Below are 21,752 nucleotides of genomic sequence, written 5' to 3' on the forward strand. Positions count from 1 at the left end.
GCTGGTGTTCCCAGGACATGGCACTGACCCTCCGGCCAGGAAGGTTTCATCTCGGGTTCTCCAAAACCCATCTTCACCCAGCACCCACCCTGGGCTGGAGCTCTGCCTGTCCCATGGGGGGGTCAGGGAGGAGCAGCCTCAGAACATTCCCCATGGGGGGGTCAGGGAGGAACAGCCCCAGAATATTCCCCATGGGAGGGGTCAAGGAGAAGCAGCCCCAGAACGTTCCCCATGGGGGGGTCAGGGAGGAGCACCCCCAGAACCCCTGGACTGGGCTGTGCCTCTGCTCCCAGTCTGGACCATCAGCTCCAAACACAACCGGTGGTTTCTACCTGGTCCTGGGTCCCCCCCCCCCCACCCGGGCTCTGTTTGTGCTCCTGCCACTGCCCGTGCAAAATCAACTTCTTCCAACCCAACCACCCACCCAGCAAACCCAAGCAAACCATTCACTCCTGCAGTGAGTTTCCCCCAGCCTCAGCAGGCTCCTGCTGGAGGGTGCTGGGCTCAGCTCTCCCTTCCTGCTCCCCTCCCAAAGTGCTGATCCATCTTATGGGGGGGCCAGGGAGAACCCCCCCCAGCTGCTGGGAGCTGGGCAGAGGGGGCTGTTCCTCCTTCCTCCCCACTCCAACCCTGCAGAGCGTGTGCTGGGAAAGGTCTCACTGCACCAGTGCTCTACTGGTGTCAACTGGGCGGCCCGCTGGGGTGAAACCTCTTTGCCATGAGCTCCAGCAGCAGCTGCACTGCAGGTGCAGGGGGTTGTGGGGCTGGGGGAGCTCAGCGTGGGTGCCCCCCCCTAAACTGGAGCACTTATGACCCCCCTTAAGCCTTTACCCCCCCCCCCAGCACTAAAGGGGAGACAGAGGAAGAGCAGGGAGGGATGAAGAGCTGCATGGGGGGGGGGGGGGGGGGGGGGTGTCTGCTGCCCAGGGGTGGTGGCATCTGTTGGTGCAACAGGCCAGCTCAGGAGGGCTTCACACTTGTGCACTAGTGCAAAGGAGGGTCAGGCAGCCCCCCCCCTCCCCAGGGATACAGGGGGGCAGAGTGCAGAGCTTGGGGGACATGGGTGGGGGGCCTTGGGGGGGACACCCCAAGGCTGCCCCTGGTCTGGCAGGGCCACTGGGCACCTTAGGGGCAGCACAGCCCCTGCCCGTGGAAAGTGTGGCCAGGTCCTGGAAGGGGGAGGGGGGGGGTGTCTTTGTGCTGCCCTTTGGGGGGGCCACACCCACAGCTCTGTGCCCAGGGACCCTCCCAGGCTGGGGTCCCTCCGTGGAGAAACTGGTCCCGACGTGAACTTCCCAGCACGAGGCCAGGGGCAGAGCAGCAGCAAAGGGACAAAACACCCAGACTGGCCGTGCTGGTGGGGTGGCTGGTGGCAGGAAGAGCAGCCAGACAGATGGACAACCCGCCAGGGCTGCTTGGTGCTGCCGTGTCTCACAGGTCTGTATTTTCTGGCTCTTCTAGAAGGTGACAGACAGACAGACAGACGCTGGCCGGGTGGTTCCTGCTGAGGGACGGGGAGCAGAGATGGTGGAGAAACGTGGGCTCAGGACCCCCTGGCAGGATCAGTGGCAGGACAGACAGAAGTTGGGAAGGTGCAGGGCCAGCACAGGCTTCAGGCAGCAGATCCAGCAGGACAGACAGACGGCTGGTGGGGCAAACACCCAGCCTGGCTCAGGCAGGATGGAGAGACCGACGGACACAGACTTGGTGGCGGGGAAAGAAGAGAACATGGTCCAGGAAGAGGGGACAGCAGGGGACTCGGTCCTTTCCAACAGACAGAGGAACACAAGCACAGCCTTTTGGGCTGCCCAAGATGTGGATCAGCTCACGGACGGACAGACAGACTCAAAACTTTGGGCTCAGCTGCCCAGTCCAGGTAAGAAGACGCGACAACCAGCCGAGACGGACGGACGAAGCTGGGGCGGCTCAGACATCCAGCACGTGGTTCAGGTAGGAGATGTAGCAGATGGCCAGGCGGAGGATCTCGATCTTGGAGAGCTTCTTGTCGGGGGGCAGGGTGGGCAGCAGCTTCCGGAGCTCAGCAAAGGCCATGTTGAAAGCTTCCACACGGATGCGTTCCCGCGTGGCGTGGGCTGTCCGGTACTTGGCCGTGGCGCGGCGCCGGCGCCGCCGCTCCTCCCGGCTCAGGTGCTGCAGATCTTTCTTCAGGGCTTCTCCTGGTTCACCCACCCGGGATTGGGAACACAAACCCACCCCTCCAGTGTCCTCAGCTCCCCCAGAACGGCCGCAGTCGCTGAAGACGGACTCGGGCTCGGAGTGGGTCGGCGGGAGGTCGATCTCCGTCTGGTCCGAGTTGAGCATCATCTCAACTTGATGATCTTAGAGGTCTTTTCCAACCTGAGGGATTCTATGATTCTGTAAGGAACAGAGGGGAGATTTGGGTTAGACATCAGGAGGAAATTCTGGGCTGTGAGGGTGGGGAGAGCCTGGGCCAGGTTGCCCAGGGAAGCTGTGGCTGCCCCATCCCTGGCAGTGTTGAAGGGCAGGTTGGATGGGGCTTGGAGCAGCCTGGGCTGGTGGGAGGTGTCCCTGCCCATGCAGGGGGTGGGACTGGATGATTTTGAAGGTCCCTCCAACCCAAACCATCCCATAATTCCATGGTTCAGTTATCTTCACAGAAGAGAGGGACAGACACACAGATGCTTCAGAGCTGCTTTCTGCCAGGACAGACTGACCCTGGGCAGCAAAACTGCTCAGCTCGACAGAGAAGGTCTCCAGATCCCAGCAAGCCCCTGGTTATTTCCCCCCCCCCTCCTCCTCATCCCACACAGTCTCCCCAGGGGAATTTCAAAGTTTTCCCATTTCCCCAGAGATCTCCTCGGGTGGGTACCATCCTGCACCATCCGCAGCAGGAGAAAGGTGACAGGATGCATATAAATAAAATAAATAAGGCAAGAAACCTCCTCCGTGTGCGCAGGGACCCGAGGGCTCCTTCCTGCAGGGCCCAGATTCGGAGCTGGCAGGAATCAGAGCCCAGCTCCTTCCAGGGGCTCTGGAGAAGGACGCACAGGAGCTCTCAGCATCTCCTGGGGGACACCGGGGGCAGCGCGGCTGTTTGTTCCGCCTGCCCTGCCGGGACCGGGGACAGCTCGTCCCTGCCAGGCTGGGATGGGGCTCCGGGTCCCGGGAAGCTGAGCAGGAGCCGCTCTGGGGGGCTCCGGGTCCCGGGAATTGGAGCAGGAGCCGCTCTGGGGGGATCTGGGTCCCGGGAATTGGAGCAGGAGCTGCCTGGGGGGCTCTGGGTCCCGGACAGTGGAGCAGGAGCCCTTCTGGGGGGCTCTGGGTCCCGGGAATTGGAGCAGGAGCCGCTTTGGGGGATCTGGGTCCCGGGAATTGGAGCAGGAGCTGCCTGGGGGGCTCTGGGTCCCGGACAGTGGAGCAGGAGCCCTTCTGGGGGGCTCTGGGTCCCGGGAATTGGAGCAGGAGCCGCTCTGGGGGGATCTGGGTCCCGGGAATTGGAGCAGGAGCTGCCTGGGGGGCTCTGGGTCCCGGACAGTGGAGCAGGAGCCCTTCTGGGGGGCTCTGGGTCCCGGGAATTGGAGCAGGAGCCGCTCTGGGGGGCTCCGGGTCCCGGGAAGTTGAGCAGGGGCCGCTATTTGGGCTCAGGGTCGCGGGAAGCGGAGCAGGAGCCGCTCTGAGGGGGCTCTGGGTCCCGGGAAGCGGAGCAGGAGCCGCTCTTGGGGCTCCGGGTCCCGGGAAGCGGAGCAGGAGCCGCTCTGGGGGGCTCTGGGTCCCGGGAAGCGGAGCAGGAGCCGCTCTGGGGGGATCTGGGTCCCGGGAAGCGGAGCAGGAGCTGCTCTGGGGGTCTCAGGGTCCCGGGAATTGGAGCAGGAGCCTCTCTTGGGGCTCCGGGTCCCGGGAAGCAGAGCAGGAGCCTCTCTTGGGGCTCTGGGTCCCGGGAAGCGGAGCAGGAGCCGCTTGGGGAGCTCCAGGAGAAGGTAGAAACCATTTCTGCCGGCTCTCCGGAGGGATGACAGGTGGTGGATGAGCGAGGGGAAAAACAGACTGCGGGGGCGAGAGGAAGGGGGGGAAGGGGGGGGGGGGGCGCTTATTGTGTGCTAAATGAGCCCGTATGTCATGGATCCTGGCACCCCCGACATATGGAACCCAACACAGCTGCTTTGCTTGATGTGGCCAAATAGACGCTGGCTCCGAGTTCCCTCCGGGATCCTGCGTCGCCGGCCGGGAAAGATGCCTCTTCTCTCCCTTCTCCTCCCCCCTGCTGCTTTCCCCAACACAGCTTCGGGGCTTCCAGATGCCTCCAGGAGCAGGGCTGGGAAAAAGCAGGTCTTGCCGTGGGGATATTTTTCATCCCCTCACTCAAGCCCCCAGCAGTGCTGGGGTAGGAGCAGGGGAAGAAAAGTTCAGCTGGGGCGATTCTGCTGCTGGGAAGGGGAAAGCAGGCTGGGAAAGCAGCCAGGCAGAGATGTACAACATCTTACCTCTCTCAGGCCTGACAAGCTTGTAATGAGCCATCAGACTGAGAAATGGAAATGAAATGAATATGGACAGGGGAGGATTGGGGAGGAACAGCCCAAATCCCGTGGGAAAAAGGCTTGGGGGGAGCAGAGCCCTCCAGGGGTGTGTAGAAGGAAACACAAGGAAACCCCTAAACCTGCACAGAAAGGTCTGCACGGCCCCTCTGAGCACCCCCCCAAACATGGGGGGTGTTTCTTTGCACGCTGACACACGTGTGTGCACGTACACACACATGTGCACACACGTGCACACACAGAGAACTGGTTCCCAGGATACAGGGGCAAATATTCCCCTGTTCCAATCTCCTCTGTGGGAATCCCACGTCCGTTTATGCTCAACAATTTCTACCCGAGTTCATAAATCTACCCCAAGTTGGGCATCTCTGCACAAACATACGCACACACTCGTCCTTGCACTCTGAAATTCAGATTCCACCCCCAAAAAAAGAGATGAACCTGGACTTTTCTCTTTCTCCAGCACAAAACCTTTCAGCTCTGGCTGAGGGAACAAGTCAACCACCCAGATCCTAATCCAGAGGTTGCTCCTGTGAAGCCCTTAGCCTGGAGGTGATGGAAGGGCTGATGGAAACGTGGCTTTTGGGACCCACAGAGATGTCCTCTCATGGCTCTGAGCTCACAGGGAACATTCCCTGTCCTTAGAGTCGGGGTTTGGGTTTCATTTGCTCTCCCTGCCACCAGCCACAGGGACAAACCAGCCAGGGACCAAGAGCCACAACTGAGGCAGGAGCGTGTGTCCCAGCTTCTGAATTAGCCACCTCTGGGCTTTTATGCTCTTGTTTTAAAGCGTTTCCAAAAACCCTTGATTATTTGAACTAGAATAATTGATACTAAGTCTTTACTAATTTTCCACAAGACTGAGTTACTTGTTCCCTGCAGCCCTGGCTCCTGCATTGTTCAACCTTCTCTCTTCCCTTCTAACTTTCATTTCTTTCCTCCTTCTGCCCTTGTCCCCTTCCTGCAGACCTGGGACCTTCTTTTTTTGCTGCTGGGTGCTGGAGGGACCCATCCTGCCCTGCCCCAGGGAGCAGCTTGTTGCTGGGACCACCACTCAAATCATGGAATTGTGGAATGATTTGGGTTGGGAGGGACCTTCAAGGTCATCTAGATCCAACCCCCTGCATGGGCAGGGACACCTCCCAGCAGCCCAGGCTGCTCCAAGCCCCATCCAACCTGCCCTTCAACACTGCCAGGGATGGGGCAGCCACAGCTTCCCTGGGCAACCTGGCCCAGGCTCTCCCCACCCTCACCCTCCTGAATTCCCTCCTCATCTCCAACCTCCAGCTCCCTCTCCCAGTTTCCATCCCTCCCCCTCATCCCATCCCTCCCTGCCCTTGTCCCAAGCCCCTCCCCAGCTTTCCTGGAGCCCCTTCAGGCACTGGAAGCTCCTCTAAGCTCTCCCTGGAGCCTTCTCCTCTCCAGGCTCAACACCCCAACTCTCCCAGTTCTCACCCATTCCCCCCTCGTCCTCTCCCTACAAGCCTGTTCCTGGTGGCTGGGCGGGCAGGGACCCTTCTGTGTCACCTGCAGCTTGTGTCACCCCCTGTTCCCGCCGGGCTGGCGCTGCCACCGCCCTCCCCTGGACCAGCGCTCCCAGTCGCGGCGGCTCCAGCAGCGGGACTGGGACGCAGCTCCGGGCGGGATCACCCGAGGGGCTGCAGGGGGGGCAGGGAGAAGGAGGGAAGGTGGGTTCTGGGGCGGGGCACGGGCCGTGGCAGCTCCTGGGCCGTGGGGTGGTGCGTGGGCATCCAGGATCCCTGTCACGCCCGCAGCTCCGCATCCGTGCTCGGCTTCCCCCCAGCTCCTGGGGCCGGGGAACTGCGTTTGAGCTCCTGCCCTGGCTTCCCCACCTTTCTGTTTCCCTCTCAGCCCGGCACGGCTGCTCTGGAAACAACAGGCCTGTTCTCCTCTTGCTCTGCAACCCCAAGGGCTGCCCGATCCCACCCAGCTGAGGTGGCGGCCACGGGTGGGGGATTCACCCTGGCAAGACCCCCCGGCTTCAGCTCAGGGCAGGGAAGGAGACAAGCAACCATCTCCTGGCCCCTCCTGGGACACCAGCACCGAGGCACGAGTGTGTCACTTCATCTGGGAGCAGGAGAAGCTGCAAAACCTCCTCCTCCTCAGGCAGGCGGGGATGGTGACAGGGCACAGGCTGGGGGACACGTTGCTGCCACTGGCTCAGTGGCCTGGGGAGTGAATTTAGGGTGCATCAAACACGGGAGGCAGGAATCCTGCACGGGGGTCTCAGGGGCAGAAGGGTGGCAGCAGGAGATGCTGGAGCATCTGCATGGAGAGAAGTTTCAGACCCAAACAAGCTCCTTCTCCTGCTCCTCCTCTGCTCCTTAGTCCAGTCCTCAAAATGCTTTTCCTTCTCATGGGTGACTCGTGCTCTGAGGGGCTCTTTTTCACTCCTTCCTTCAGATGACCCATAAACCACCACCTTCCTAAATTCATCCACTGCCAGAACCTCCTTTAAACCTCCCTTGGCCCCAGTCCTGCCAGCAGCAAAACCAGGAACCTTCCACCCCTGATGGGAACCAACACTTCCCACCTCCTCACTTGCCCTTTCCCTTGCACTCCAGAGCAGCAGTGTCACCATTCTTGAAGACTCCCTGGCCACAGGGAGACTGACAGACCCACCACTTTCAGGTCACCTGGGTGGAGGTTTCTTTGCTCTTTCCCCTGGTCAGAAACCCCTCGTACCACCACCAAGCCCAAAGTGTGTGGGTGGTTACACCTGGTGCCACAAGATCAAGCCCCTTCCTGAAGGAGGAGGGTGTTGAGGGCCACCTTCCCACCCAGACCACACCATCCTACTCCTCACCAGCACCAAACCTCCCAGCAACACCCAAGAGCACTGCTCCCCCATCCCCAGGACAACCACCTTACCCCCAAACCGATGACCATCCCCGACCTCCAGCTTTTCTCTTCCAGCAGGATGAAGCTCAAAGTAATCCAGGGAGGAAGGAACCACTTGGCTCATCCATCCATCCAGGAGGCTGAAAGTTTTCCCTGGGTGTGTGGGTGGTGTTCTGCTCCACGGGATGGACCTGGGTGAGGGGGTCAGGGGGAGCCTTGAGGCCAGGACATGCTACTCCTTGGGCAGGAGAGCAAGTGGGTTGAGATGGACACCCCAAGGAGGCATGTGCCCCACACAGTATTTATACACCCCAGCCTCGCAGGCCGGGTCCGACCCCGGCTGCCTCATTGGCCGCTCCGGTGCTCCCCCCCTCATAAATATTAAAGTCAAGCGAGGGGTTGTCATTGGCTGTGCGGGAGGTTGGAGCCCCCGGGAGAGGAGGGAGGTGGAGGTTGGATGTGGTCCTGGAGGGTGGATGGAGGTGGTGGGCTGGGAGGGAGGGAGGAGGGTGGGGGTGCTCGGGGAGAAGGCGACATCTGTTCTCCATGCATATTTCATAAAGGAGAAATAGAGAGATGGGAGGGAGAGGGAGGAGAGTCCCTGCGCCGGGCGGGGATGAGGAGCAGAGCCTGCAGGAGGAGCAGGACGGATGGGACAAGCCTCGCTTGGGGGGTCCCACCCGTGTGCGTGGGGTGGGCTGGGCTGGGCGGCCGTGCTGGGCTGGGCTGGCAGGTCCGTGTGTCCGTGGGCACGGGTGTCCTGGTGCTGGTGTCCGTGGGCAGGCAGCCCTGCCACCCACGGGCCTGGGGGTGCTGCTGCGGGGCGGGGGAGTGCCCAGCTCACAGCTGACCCCCTCTCAAACAGGCTCCACCGGCAGCAACCACCAGCCCACCCACCCACCTGCCCATCAGCTGCTGGAACCTTCACCTGCAGCCAAGTTTGGGGAGGAAAGAGAGAGAATGTGAAAGGCAGGGGTGCCCGGGAATTGCTCTGGAGCACGGGACCCTCTCCTGAACCACGAACAGGGACCTCGTTTGTGGCTCAGACGTGCTCTCTGCCTCTCACCCTTCTCCAATGCCCAGTTGCTTGAGAAAATCCTCCCTGGTTTCTCCTCATGATCAGGAAACCCCCTGCCCCGAAATCCCCGCATCCCCCAGCCCAGCCCTGCACCTCCGTGTGTCCTCCCAGACCTCCCTGCAGCTTATTTATTGGAGACTCCCACTTCCATCCTCTCCCTTCTCCGACTGCTGGGGGGGGGTTACATCCCCCCCTAGCCCCCCCCCACCTCTGCCTCCCAGGCCCTGGGGGCTGGTTCCCCCCCCCCAGCTCGGCAGGCGAGGCCCAGGTGATGGGCACGGGCACCTGGGCGGGCTCCAGCCCCTGGCACGGATCAGCAGATGGTCCCGGCGAGCGGGGAGGGGGCGGGCGGGGGGGGGGGACACACGAGGCAGAGGGATCAGGTGGCAGCGAGGAGCTGCCTCCCCATTGCTATGGCACCGATTAGGAAACAATATTCCCCTAATGAGCTCGTGGCGATGGCCACATTCCCCCCCCCCCCCCCCATCCCCATCCCCATCCCATCCCCATCCCCCCCCTCCCAAAGCCACCCGGTGACACACGTCATGTCACGACACGCGTGTCACACGCTCCTCACTCCCGTCTGGGCACATGGGGGGTGGGGGTGGGTCTGTGCACATCCTTGCACGCCCCACATTCTCCCCCCAACCTTCCACCTCCCCCCCCCCCCCAGAGCCCACCGCGCTGTTTCCCTTCATTCCTGGCTCCCGGGTCTCCGCTGTTCCCGGCTCCCCTGCCCACCCCCAGGGCCGATCCCCCTGCCAGGACGCCAGGGGGGCCCCCCCCAACTCTCTCGGCAGCTGATGCTGCTCCGGGCGTCCTGCCGGGCCGGGCCGGGCTGGGGGAGCGCAGGAGCGGGGCTGGCAGAGGAGCCTTCCCGCTGGGAATGCCAGCCCTGCTCCTGCCCGCCCCGCGGCAGCTCCTGCTCAAGTTCTTCTCTCAAGTTGGGGCACTGGCAGATCCATCCTCCCTCCCCAAATCCATCCTCCCTCCCCAAATCCATCCTCCCTCCCCAAATCCATCCCCCTACCCCAGATCCATCCTCCCTCCCCAGATCCATCCTCCCTCCCCAAATCCATCCTCCCTCCCCAAATCCATCCTCCCTCCCCAGATCCATCCTCCCTCCCCAGATCCATCCTCCCACCTTGGATCCATCCTCCCTCCCCAGATCCATCCTCCCACCCTGGATCCATGCAGCTCTCCCAGGGAATGGTGTGTGGGGCTGAGGCTCTGGGAAATCCATCCTCCCACCCTGGATTCATCCTCCAACCCCAGATTCATCTTCCCACCCCAGATCCACCCTTCCACCCCAGATCTATCCTCCCACTCTGGATCCATCCTCCCACCCTGGGTCCATCCCCCCTCCCCAGATCCATCCTCCCTCCCCAGATCCATCCCCCCTCCCCAGATCCATCCTCCCTCCCCGGATCCATCCCCCCTCCCCAGATCCATCCTCCCTCCCCAGAGCCCTCAGCTCTCCCGGGAACAGCCACACGGGGGGGGCTCTGCAGCGACACGGACGCCCGAGACAGGGCACAGACCCTACCTGGGGACCGTCCTCCCTGCTGGGCCGCAGTGACAGGAGCACAGCGCTCCCAGCAGCCCAGGGCCCCTTCCCAAGCACCCTCCCTCTGCCCTGGGACGAGGAAGACTCTCAGCCTTCCTCCTCCCGCAGGTAAGAGCCGAGATTGCAAAGGCCCCTTGGTCCCTCAGCATCCCGAGTTTGCAGGGCTGGGAGGGAGGATTTCATCCCAGGATGTCCCTCAGCCTGGGGAAAAACTGTTGCTCTTTGTACCTGAAGAACGGGGACCCCAGCAGCCCTGGAGGGTGGGATGTGCCAGGAGCACGGGATGATGAAGCCACGAGTCCCACAGGAGGGTGAGGGCAGAGTCAGAAACCTGAGCTGTTTCTCCTGCAACCCAAGCCAAGAATCCCCCTGTGCTTGAAATCCTCCCTGGTCCCTGCTCAGAGCCTGCATCCCGTGGGAGCTGCTGTGACTCCTGGGGTTTTGGCTGCTGCCTCCTTCCCTACCTCCTCAGCAAGGACAACTGAGCTCCAGGTATCCCAAAGCTGCCCAGAACCTGATGAGATTTGGGAGAGGGAGAAGAAGAAACCTCCTGGCTTTGTTCTTCTGAGTTTCCCAGCTCCCTGACTGACAGAAACGGGTATTCCTGGTCCAAACCAACCATGTTTCTTTCATCCCAGGAGCCCAGGAGCTGCAGAAACCCCATGTTTTCCTCTGAATTCCTGGGCCTCAAAGTTGGGTTCAAGAAGCAGGAGGCTGGGGGACCCTGCTGGGGGGCACAGCCAACTTTTAAGAACCTCTCGACCCCTTCAGCTTGACCTGAGAGGTTGATGGAGCCAGGTGGGTCCATCGTGGTGTTTCCACCCAAGGGTTTGAAGCCCTCCAGGAACCTGCCCACCTCACAGCCCAGGGTTGAGGGATCAGCTGCAGATGGAGGAGCCGTGGCAGAGGGATCCAGGCCCCCTGGATGTGTGCAGGGAGGACACTGAGAGGGATGAGCAGGGACTCCTGGAGGCAGCATTTGGCAGGAGATGAGGTGACATATTGTACAAGGCCACCGGGGACCACACTGGCCTGGGCTTGTCAGGGAAAACAGGCAGCTTTAACCCTTGGTCTGCTGGAGCAGACCCAGCTGGAGTTGGGTACGTTTTATAGAGGGGCTGCAGGTCCAAAGAAGGGGTGGGAGACCTGGAAGGAGATCCCTGCCACAGCTCAGAGATGCTGGAAAGACAAGAGTCCCTGGGGCCTCTCACTACCCCTGCCCATCAGCTGGTACCTCCATGCACATGGTGGGACTGTGTCCCAGCTCTCCAGCAAGGACCCTCTGTAGAACAAAAGGCTCTGGGCTCTGCTGTGCTCCTGGGAACATCCAGCTGCTCATCCATGGCAAAGTCTCCTCTGGCAGACCTGCCTTTTGGACCGTTCCCTGCAGCCATCAGAGATCCATGAACAGAATCATGGGATGGGTTGGGTTGGAAAGGATCTGAAAGCTCATCTAGATCCAACCCCCCCCTGCACGGGCAGGGACACCTCCCACCAGCCCAGGTTGCTCCAAGCCCCATCCAACCTGCCCTTGGACACTTGGTGAGGCAACCACAACTTCTCTGGGCTACCACAGTGTCACGCTGGGTGTCACCATGGTCTGTCCAAGAGCAGTGTGTGCAGGGGCAGGTGCCAGCCCCATCAGGTCTGCCTTGCAACATGCTCTTGCAACCAGCAGCTGCAGCCCAGGCTGGCTGAGAAGGTCCAGACACTCCACACAGATGCCACAAGGCCTCAATGACCACCCTGTGATGCTCAGCTGGGTGATGCTCCCAGCTACCAGGCTCTTTGCAGACAGCAAGTGGGAAGCAGAACTATTTGGATCAAGGCTGGAGAATCACAGAATGGTCACAGCTGGAAAAGACCCCTGAGATCACTGAGTCCAACCCAGAAAAACCCACCATGCCCACGAGAAGCACCTGGGCAGCCTGTTGATCCCCACTCAGGGTGATGTTCAGCCTGGAGAGGAGGAGACTGAGTTGGGGTCTGATCAGTGCTGGTCAACATCTCCAGGGGGTGTCAGGAGGGGGGGACCAGGCTCTTCTCAGTGACAGGACCAGGGGCAATGGGCACAAACTGGAGCACAGGAGGGTCAAGTTAAAGAGAAGGAGAAACTTCTTTGAGGGTGACAGAGCCCTGGGACAGGCTGCCCAGGGAGGTGGTGGAGTCTCCTTCTCCAGAGACATCCCCAACCCATCTGGAGGTGTCCCTGTGGGATCTGCTGGAGGTGCCCCTGCTCTGGCAGGGGGTTGGTCTGGATGCTCTCCAGAGGTCCCTTCCTCCCCTGTCCCCTCTACGACGCAGGTCCAGGGCTCAAGGCCTTCAGGGACGAGTGTGCCAGAGCTCACCAGTGCACGCCCAGCAGTGCAAGCAGCCACACCAGCACGGGAGCAGCCCCAGCCCTGCCCTGCACAGCACCCAGCCCCGCGGGGAGGGAGGTGCGGGAACCAGCACCCCCAGCACCCCCAGCACCCCCAGCACCCCCAGCACCTCCAGGACCCCCAGCACCCCCAGCACCTCCAGCACCCCCAGTACCTCCAGCACCTCCAGCACCTCCATCACCCCCAGCACCCCCAGCACCTCCAGCACCCCCAGCACCCCCAACACCTCCAGCACCTCCAGCACCCCCAGCACCCCCAACACCCCCAGCACCCCTAGCACCTCCAGCACCTCCATCACCCCCAGCACCCCCAGCACTCCCAGCACCTCCATCACCCCCAGCACCCCCAGCACCCCCAGCACCTCTAGCACCTCTAGCACCCCCAGCGCCCCCAGCACCCCCAGCACCCCCAGCACTCCCAGCACCTCCATCACCCCCAGCACCCCCAGCACCTCCATCACCCCCAGCACCCCCAGCACCCCCAGCACCCCCAGCACCCCCAGCACCTCTAGCACCCCCAGCGCCCCCAGCACCTCCATCACCCCCAGCACCCCCAGCACCTCCAGCACCTCTAGCACCTCTAGCACCCCCAGCACCTCTAGCACCCCCAACACCCCCATCACCCCCATCACCCCCAGCACCCCCCGCACCCGTGTCTCCCCGTTTCCCTCCGCGCGCTCCCGAGCGCCCAGAAGAGGCCCCTGCTCCGCCGGGCTCTCCCCACGCCCCGGCTCCTGCCCAGCAGCCCCGGCCCCCCCGGCCCCCCTGTCTCCCCTCGCCCTTTGTCTCCGCGGCTTTCGCCGAGCGCCGGGTGGGTTGAGCGGGCGGTGACAGACGGTCCCGGGGCTCGGTAACCAGACAATCTGTCACCACCACCCCTGACAGCTTTCGCAAGGAGCCCCTTGCCTTTCATCCTGCCCCTTCCCCTCTGCTCGCCCCCCTCCCACCCGTGCTCCCCCTGCCTTTTGGTCCCCCCCCCCAACCCCCCAAAAAAGAAAAGCCAAATAGCGACAGAAGCTGCTGATCATAATATTGCTCTAATCGAGTCTGTCATCATCGGATCCAATCTAATTACGTTCAGATCCCTCTCTTCTCCTGACTCTCTCTATTGCCTGTCCATCTGTCCCTCTCTTCCCTTCCAGTCTTTGTGTCCATCCATCTGTTCTCTCCAGGCCTTTCTCCCTTCCCAGCCTGTCCCTGGGCCCCTGCCCCGTTCCCAGCGTGGCTGCCCCGGCCCTTTCCTCCAGCAGTTCCCCCTCCAATCCATCTCCCTCCAAGGCCTCTCCATCAAGCCATTTAGCAGCAGCTCCCTGCCTCCTCCAGCCCATCTGCTTCGCCCTCGCTGCCGCCTGCGAGAGGCAGAGACGCTGCTCGGTTTCTCTGTCCATCTTGATTAGCCCCAGAAACCTCCCTGCTCAAGCTGTGCTGGCACCGGGGAGGGATCACCTGGGTAGCGAGAGCTGAGGGGCCTGAGCAGCATCTTCCATCCCTGCCCCAGCCTCCTCCTCCTCCCAGGTCCTGAGCAGCCTCCTCTAGCCCTGTCTCATCCTCCTCCTCCTCCTCCCAGAAGGTCCTGAGCAGCCTCCATCCCCTCCCGGAAGGTCCTGAGCAGCCTCCATCCCCTCCCAGAAGGTCCTGAGCAGCCTCCTCCATCCCTTCCCCAGCCTCCTCCATCCCTTCCCCAGCCTCCATCCCCTTCCAGAAGGTCCTGAGCAGCCTCCTCCATCCCTATCCCAGCCTCCTCCTCCTCCCAGGTCCTGAGCAGCATCCTCCATCCCTGTCCCAGCCTCCTCCTCCTCCTCCCACAAGGTCCTGAGCAGCCTCTATCTCCTTCCAGAAGGTCCTGAGCAGCCTCCATCCCCTCCCAGAAGGTCCTGAGCAGCCTCCTCCATCCCTACCCCAGCCTCTATCTCCTCCCAAGTCCTGAGCAGCCTCCACTTGCCCTGTCCCAGCCTCCTCCTCCTCCTCCCAGAAGGTCCTGAGCAGCCTCCATCCCCTCCCAGAACGTCCTGAGCAGCCTCCTCCATCCCTACCCCAGCCTCCATCCCCTCCCAGAAGGTCCTGAGCAGCCTCCTCCATCCCTATCCCAGCCTCCTCCTCCTTCCAGGTCCTGAGCAGCCTCCTCCATCCCTACCCCAGCCTCTATCTCCTCCCAGAAGGTCCTGAGCAGCCTCCTCCATCCCTATCCCAGCCTCCTCCTCCTCCCAGGTCCTGAGCAGCCTCTTCCATCCCTACCCCAGCCTCTATCTCCTCCCAGGTCCTGAGCAGCCTCCTCTAGCCCTGTCCCAGCCTCCTCCTCCTCCCACAAGGTCCTGAGCAGCCTCTATCTTCTTCCAGAAGGTCCTGAGCAGCCTCCTCCATCCCTGCCCCAGCCTCCATCCCCTCCCAGAAGGTCACCCCAGGGTTTTCTGGCCTCTCCCATGCTGGTCTCTGTTGGAGACCAGGGCAAGGGACAGAGATGGGCCCTGGGCTTGATCCAGCCTGGCAATTCCTACACCCCTATTTTTAGCACTCAGAGCTTGATTTTAAACGTGTTGGGCTCAGGTGCCTGCTGGGTCCCAGCCAACTGCCCAGCCCTGAGAGCCATCCCAAGAGGAGCTGCTCCTTCTGCTGGACCTGCCTGCTGCTCAGGGCAGGACACAGAGAGCACCTGTCATGGGAGCAGGAGCACAGGAGAGTGACCAGAGGCACCAGAGGGGACACAGGGCTCGATGCCTCCTTTGGGAAGCAGAACATCAAGGCTCCCTTACCTCTGGATCCATTTCCTTCCTCCACAGACCAAAGACCTGCTGGTCCACCAGGGCACAGGGTGGGCTCAGGGCCCCCTAAGAGACTCGAGGACAAAGCACACAGAGATTTGGAGTATGAGCCAAGGCTGGAGCAGCTCTGGAGCCAGGCTGGGAGAGTTGGGGTGTTGAGCCTGGAGAGGAGAAGGCTCCAGGGAGACCTTAGAGCAGCTTCCAGTGCCTGAAGGGGCTCCAGGAAAGCTGGGGAGGGGCTTGGGACAAGGGCAGGGAGGGATGGGATGAGGGGGAGGGATGAAAACTGGGAGAGGGAGCTGGAGGTTGGAGATGAGGAGGGAATTGTGGAGTGTGAGGGTGGGGAGACCCTGGCCCAGGGTGCCCAGGGAAGCTGTGGCTGCCCCATCCCTGGCAGTGTTGAAGGGCAGGTTGGATGGGGCTTGGAGCAGCCTGGGCTGGTGGGAGGTGTCCCTGCCCATGCAGGGGGTTGGATCTAGATGATTTTGAAGTTCCCTCCAACCCAAACCACTCCATGACTCTGCTCCCCACCTGGCATCCTTCCTCCCCAGCCTGCCCAGCTCCTGCTGTCTGTCCTGTTCCCAGTCTGTGCTGTGGGCAGCAGTGGCTGCAGCTGGTCTGAGGTTGAGCTGTTCCCTGGATAGAATCATGGGATCGTGAAGGGTGGAAAAGGCCTCCAAAGGATCATCAAGTCCAACCACCAACCCAACCCCACCATGACACTAAACCATGTCCCCAAGTCCTCCAGGTGGGGTCTCACAAAAGTGTCACTTCTTGGAGCAGTGACACAGAGCAGGGAGTCACAACTACTGCTCTGCCACCTCCCCAGCCCCAACAAGAGCACAGGAGCTGCTCCTACAGCTCATCCAAACCCTCCTGTCCATTGTCAAAAAGCCCCTTTGGTCTCCAAAACTCAATCCCTTCCTCCCCCACTTCACCCCCAAGGGCTCCATCTCTATTTGAGTTGCTGACAAAACACAGAAAACAAATTCTTTAAGACAACACAAATATTTTATCATTGTTTTTTTCCCTTCCTGTCTGCACTGCTTCCTTCTCCCAGAAGCCAAACAGCTCTGGCTTTGTTCTGGGTATTAATTAACTTTCCTGCCTCTTAATATTCCAAAGCCATCAAGTTCCCAGGAGCTGGGAGGTTGGGTGCTAAGAAAACACACATTTCCTCTCCTTTCTCCTTGTCTCATTGACTGTCACCCCCATATGTCTCCCCCCTCAGGGCACCAGGGCAGCTGCAAACCCTCCTCCCTGGGCTCAGCTGAGTTCAGAGGTCAAGAGAGTCGGTGGCATCTTTTTTTGGGGGGGGCAGAAATCCCTGGAAGAGTGGGGAGAAAGGAAATGGATGCTTGGAAATTGTGTGTGTGAAGGGGGGAGTTGGGGCTCAGCACGATGCCCGGGGGCTCCAGGGTGCCAGGTGGCCTCCTTGGCCATGGGAGCTGCCCCAAAACCAACCTCATCTGGGCTTTGCTGGAGCTGGTCTGGGGTGATCCTGGTGGGAGTTCATAGAATCATGGGATGGGATAGGATGGGTTGAAGGGACCTTCAAAATCATCCAGGTCCCACCCCCTGCATGGGCAGGGACACCTCCCACCAGCCCAGGCTGCTCCAAGCCCCATCCAACCTGCCCTTCAACACTGCCAGGGATGGGGCAGCCACAGCTTCCCTGGGCAACCTGGGCCGGGGTCTCACCACCCTCACCCTCCACAATTCCCTCCTCATCTCCAACCTCCAGCTCCCTCTCCCAGTTTTCATCCCTCCCCCTCATCCCACCCCTCCCTGCCCTTGTCCCAAGCCCCTCCCCAGCTTTCCTGGAGCCCCTTCAGGCACTGGAAGCTGCTCTAAGCTCTCCCTGGAGCCTTCTCCTCTCCAGGCTCAACACCCCAACTCTCCCAGCCTGTCATGGAATCATGGAATCATGGGATGGGTTGGGTTGGTGGGACCTTCAAGATCATCTAGATCCAACCCCCTGCATGGGCAGGGACACCTCCCACCAGCCCAGGCTGCTCCAAGCCCCATCCAACCTGCCCTTCAACACTGCCAGGGATGGGGCAGCCACAGCTTCCCTGGGCAACCTGGGCCAGGCTCTCCCCACCCTCACACTCCAGAATTTCCTCCTCATCTCCAACCTCAATCTCCTGGCCCAACTTGAGCCCATTTCCTCTTGTCCCATCACCTGGAGGAAGACAGCCACAGCCACAGCCACAGCCACAGCCACAGCCACAGCCACAGCCACAGCCAGCCAGGAGACAAGTGAGATCCCTGGGTTTCTGCTCCTGGCTCAACACTTTGCAGCCAAAAGAGCTGGCAGCAGGTAACACAATTACTCCTCTCCAACAGGAAAGGTGGTTCCAGTCTCCAGTTGATCTTCTCCAGGCCTGCCCTGCCTGCACCAGACCCACTGGAGCTGGGAGGAGGTGGGAAGAGGGGCAGAGCTGCAGCCTTCACCTTCCAGAGCCGAGCAGGAGGTGCAGTCAGGCCCCTGGGAGCAGCTGCCCCAGCCTTCCCTGGCATCAACAACCTGTTTATTTTGAGGAGCAGCTCAGCAAGACTTGCTGGAAGTTGCATCACTTCTTTTTTTTTTTTTTTCCCTCCCCCCTGGGACAGGGCTGCAGAACTTGCTTCTTCACCCCTTGAGGGTGAGTTTCCCCTTGGCTGCTCAGCTGCTTTCTCCTTTCTTGCCTCTTCCTTTGGCCAAAAGTTGAGCAGGGGGGAGAACCTGCAGAGCTCCCACCCCACCAAACCAGCTGAATAACTGACCTGCTGAACTCGGGTGGCTTGAAGGATGCCAAGTACTTGGACAGGACTCAAAGCTGTCCAGGAAGAACTGGTTAGACCAGGAATGATGTAGAACAACCTTTCCATGTAGTAGGTCTGGAAGAAATCCAAGTATTCATGCTTTGGAGCAACAAGCCAAGGTGTAAAGAGGGAGAGAAGAGAACTTCCCAGGGAACTGGAGTGAGTTTTGTCTCCTCTGCTGCCTGTGCTGGAGGGTCAGCAGCTTTGGTCAGCTGGGAGAGGCCCTTGAGAGGCTGCAGGAAGATTTGCCAGGAGAAATCTGAAGGTAGAAAACCAACCAGGAGTCTCCAGAGCATTCCTGGGAATTGTTTCCCAGCTGGATGATGTCCTCCTGGACCAGCCAGGACAGCCAGGAGTGGTCCCAGCTGCAGCCCTGCCCCAGACTGAGGGGCACCCAGGGCTGCTCTGCTGGGAGCTGCTGCCTCAGAGCCACCCAGAGCAGGGAAGGTTGTTTGTTTTCCATCTCTTTTGCATCATTCCCCAAGCAAACTTGGCTAATTATCAAAGCAAATTGGCTTTCATGGGGGGAATGATCTTCTTCAGCCTCCCTCAAAGGTGGCCACACCACCAGCTCTGCCCTGTCACCCTGGGCAACTGAGACTCCACCTTATTGAGCAGCTCAAAGCCCAAGAGTCCATCAAACACACGGAGCTGCTGCCCAGGGCACAGCAATCTTGTTTCTATCATAGAACCATGGGATGGGTTGGAGGGACCTTCAAGATCATCTAGATCCAACCCCCTGCACGGGCAGGGACACCTCCCACCAGCCCAGGCTGCTCCAAGCCCCATCCAACCTGCCCTTCAACACTGCCAGGGATGGGGCAGCCACAGCTTCCCTGGGCAACCTGGCCCAGGCTCTCCCCACCCTCACACTCCACAATTCCCTCCTCATCTCCAACCTCCAGCTCCCTCTCCCAGTTTCCATCCCTCCCCCTCATCCCATCCCTCCCTGCCCTTGTCCCAAGCCCCTCCCCAGCTTTCCTGGAGCCCCTTCAGGCACTGGAAGGAAACAAACCCAAGATCTTTTATCACCAAGATAAAAATAAACCTACGTAGACACCAACACTGACGACTTTCCACGTGAATTTCCTGAGGAGGCCCTTCTTCCCCACTGCTCATTAGCATTAGGGATGCTCTAATTAATGCCCAGAATCTCAGGAGGGATGGGGAAGGGTGTTATCAGGGGAGTTATCAACTCTCAGGCTTTGCACAGCTGAGGACAGCTGGGGTGGGCAGGAGGAACCAGGGACACAGCTCAGCCCAAAGCAACACACTGAAGAGGGGGAGACACCAGGGGACAAACCTGGTTCCTGTTTCAAGTTGGGGACACAGGGACTGCAGGGAACTGGGGGCATGGGGAGCCACGAGCCAACACCACAGCCAAGAGGGCCAGTGCCACTCTGGGGTCCCTCTTCCCACCTCCTCCCAGCTCCAGTGGGTCTGGTGCAGGCAGGACAGGCCTGGAGAAGATCAACTGGAGACTGGAACCCCCTCTCCTGTTGGAGAGGAGTAATGAGTTACCTGCTTCCAACTCTTTTGGCTGCAAAAGAAGAGCTTGGGCAGGAGGTCAGGGAGGTTCTGACCCTCTGCTCTGCCCTGGTGAGGGCACATTTGGGGAACTGGGTCTAGTTCTGGGCTCCCCAGTTCAAGGACAAGGAGCTACTGGTGGGAGTCCAGCACAGGGACACAATGCTGAGGGGACTGGAGCACCTGCCCCAGGAGGAAAGGCTGGGAGAGCTGGGGCTGTTCAGCTGGAGAGGAGGAGACTGAGGGGGGGGGTCTCATCAGTGCTGGTCAACATCTCCAGGGGGTGTCAGGAGGGGGGGACCAGGCTCTTCTCAGTGACAGGCCAAGGGGCAATGGGCACAAATTGGAGCACAGGAGGTTTAACCTAAATAGAAGAAAATCCTTCTTGACTTTGAGGGTGACAGGGCCCTGGGCCAGGCTGCCCAGAGAGGCTGTGGAGTCTCCCAGTCCCTGGGGACATCCCCAACCCATCTGGAGGTGTTCCTGTGGGATCTGCTCTAGGGGATCCTGCTCTGGCAGGGGGTTGCACTGGATCATCTCCAGAGGTCCCTTCCAACCCCCACCAGCCTGTGAAAGGATGGCTGAGGAGGGAGGCTCTGCAGGGCTGACATTAACCCCAGGCTGCAGCAGCTCCCCGGGGGGCAGGGGCTCAGCAGCCCTGCACAAAAGCAGCCAAGGATTTCCTGGTCCCAGAGGAGGGCTTGGAGCAGCCTGGGCTGGTGGGAGGTGTCCCTGCCCATGCAGGAGGTTGGATCTAGATGGTCTTGAAGGTCCCTCCAACCCAACCCATCCCATGAGTCTATGAAGAACCCCATGTAGATTGATCCAACTGGCTGCTCAGCCACCACTGATCCCACCATCTCACCACACAGCACTGACCCCCCATGGGTTAAGTATCTGCACTTTGAGATGTCAAACCAAATAAGGATCTAACCAACTTCCCTTGGGGAAGGAGAAACACACTCTACAAAATTCTTTGCCTGACCACATGTTCTCCCCCTCAGCCCCTCTCACCCACAATCATTGCAGGCACAGAAATGGCCTAGTTGGGTAATTTGGGGGAAGTGACTTTGTTCTGACAAAGCTGGAATGGGCCCAAAGCTGAGGAGCTGGAGGCTGTGAAAATCCTCCTTGTACAGACAAGGTATCCCCAAGGAAACTGAGATTCTTCAGCAGTGTTAGAAGAAAGGCAAAGCCAACAGGCACAGAAACATTCTGCCAAACATCAGGAGCAGTTTCCTGATATCTGGATGCATCAGGAAGTGGGAAAAGTCTCCCTCAGGGTAGCACTGAAAAATACAAGGTCTGAATCACTTTAAAAACTCCTGGTTGAGAAAAGAATTCACCACCACAAAGCTCTCATGGTCCTCTGGGGAAGGGAAAGTGTCTCCTTTAGTGCCTGTCAGCTCTCATTTCTGGAATTAATCCTCTTTTTGAGGTCCTTGCTTTGGACAACAGCACCATCACACCTTTAAATCACAGTAACTGAAGAACAAGGGAGTCCTCATACAAAAAAAACCAAACCCAACCAACCAGTCAGAACCACCAGTCCTGAGGGCTCAGCCTTGCTGGGCACAAAGCAATGGCATGGAAGGAAACAAAGTTGTCACTCCTCAAAACCACATTTATTACACCAGAACCTAAAGATGGACCAAGATCAAGGTACAAAACACACTTGGAGTGACCAGCCCTGGAGAGCTCACAGCCTAAACAGCAGGAAGTTCATTCCCTGGCCTGGCTGAGGGCACAAAGTCTTCCTTTTGTCCTTCCCTGGACTGTCTGAGGGTTCAAAGTCTTTCATTTGTCCTTCCCTGGACTGTCTGAGGGCACAAGATCTTCCTTTTCTCCTTCCCAGGTCTGTCTAGGGGCACAAAATCTTCCATTTGTCCTTCCCTGGCCTTTCTGGGGGCACAATATCTCTCATTTATCCTTCCCTGGCCTGTCTGAGGGCACAAGATCTTCCTTTTGTCCTTCCTAGGCCTGTGTGGAGACATAAAATCTTCCATTTGTCCTCCCCTGGCCTTTCTGAGGGCACAAAGTCTTTCACTTGTCCTTCCCTGGACTGCCTGAGGGCACAAGATCTTCCTTTTCTCCTTCCCAGGTCTGTCTAGGGGCACAAAATCTTTCATTTGTCCTTCTCTGGCTCTTCTGGGGGCACAAAATCCTTCATTTATCCTTCCCTGGACTGTCTGAGGGCACAAAATCTTCCTTTTGTCCTTCCCAGGTCTGTCTGAGGGCACAAAATCTTCCTTTTGTC

At 60.0% G+C, this 21,752-nt stretch overlaps 1 protein-coding gene across 1 annotated transcript; it reads right to left on the bottom strand.

Moving 5' to 3' along the window:
* Positions 1-1,815: 1,815 nt before the first annotated feature.
* On the bottom strand, positions 1,816-2,325 carry NHLH1 (nescient helix-loop-helix 1). The gene has a single exon (XM_051641139.1). The coding sequence runs from the start codon at positions 2,323-2,325 to the stop codon at positions 1,927-1,929; it is 399 nt and encodes a 132-aa protein (XP_051497099.1). The 3' UTR covers positions 1,816-1,926.
* Between the last annotated feature and the right edge of the window lie 19,427 nt (positions 2,326-21,752).

Source organism: Apus apus, chromosome 27, assembly GCF_020740795.1.
Source record: "Apus apus isolate bApuApu2 chromosome 27, bApuApu2.pri.cur, whole genome shotgun sequence".
Lineage (NCBI taxonomy): Eukaryota > Metazoa > Chordata > Aves > Apodiformes > Apodidae > Apus > Apus apus.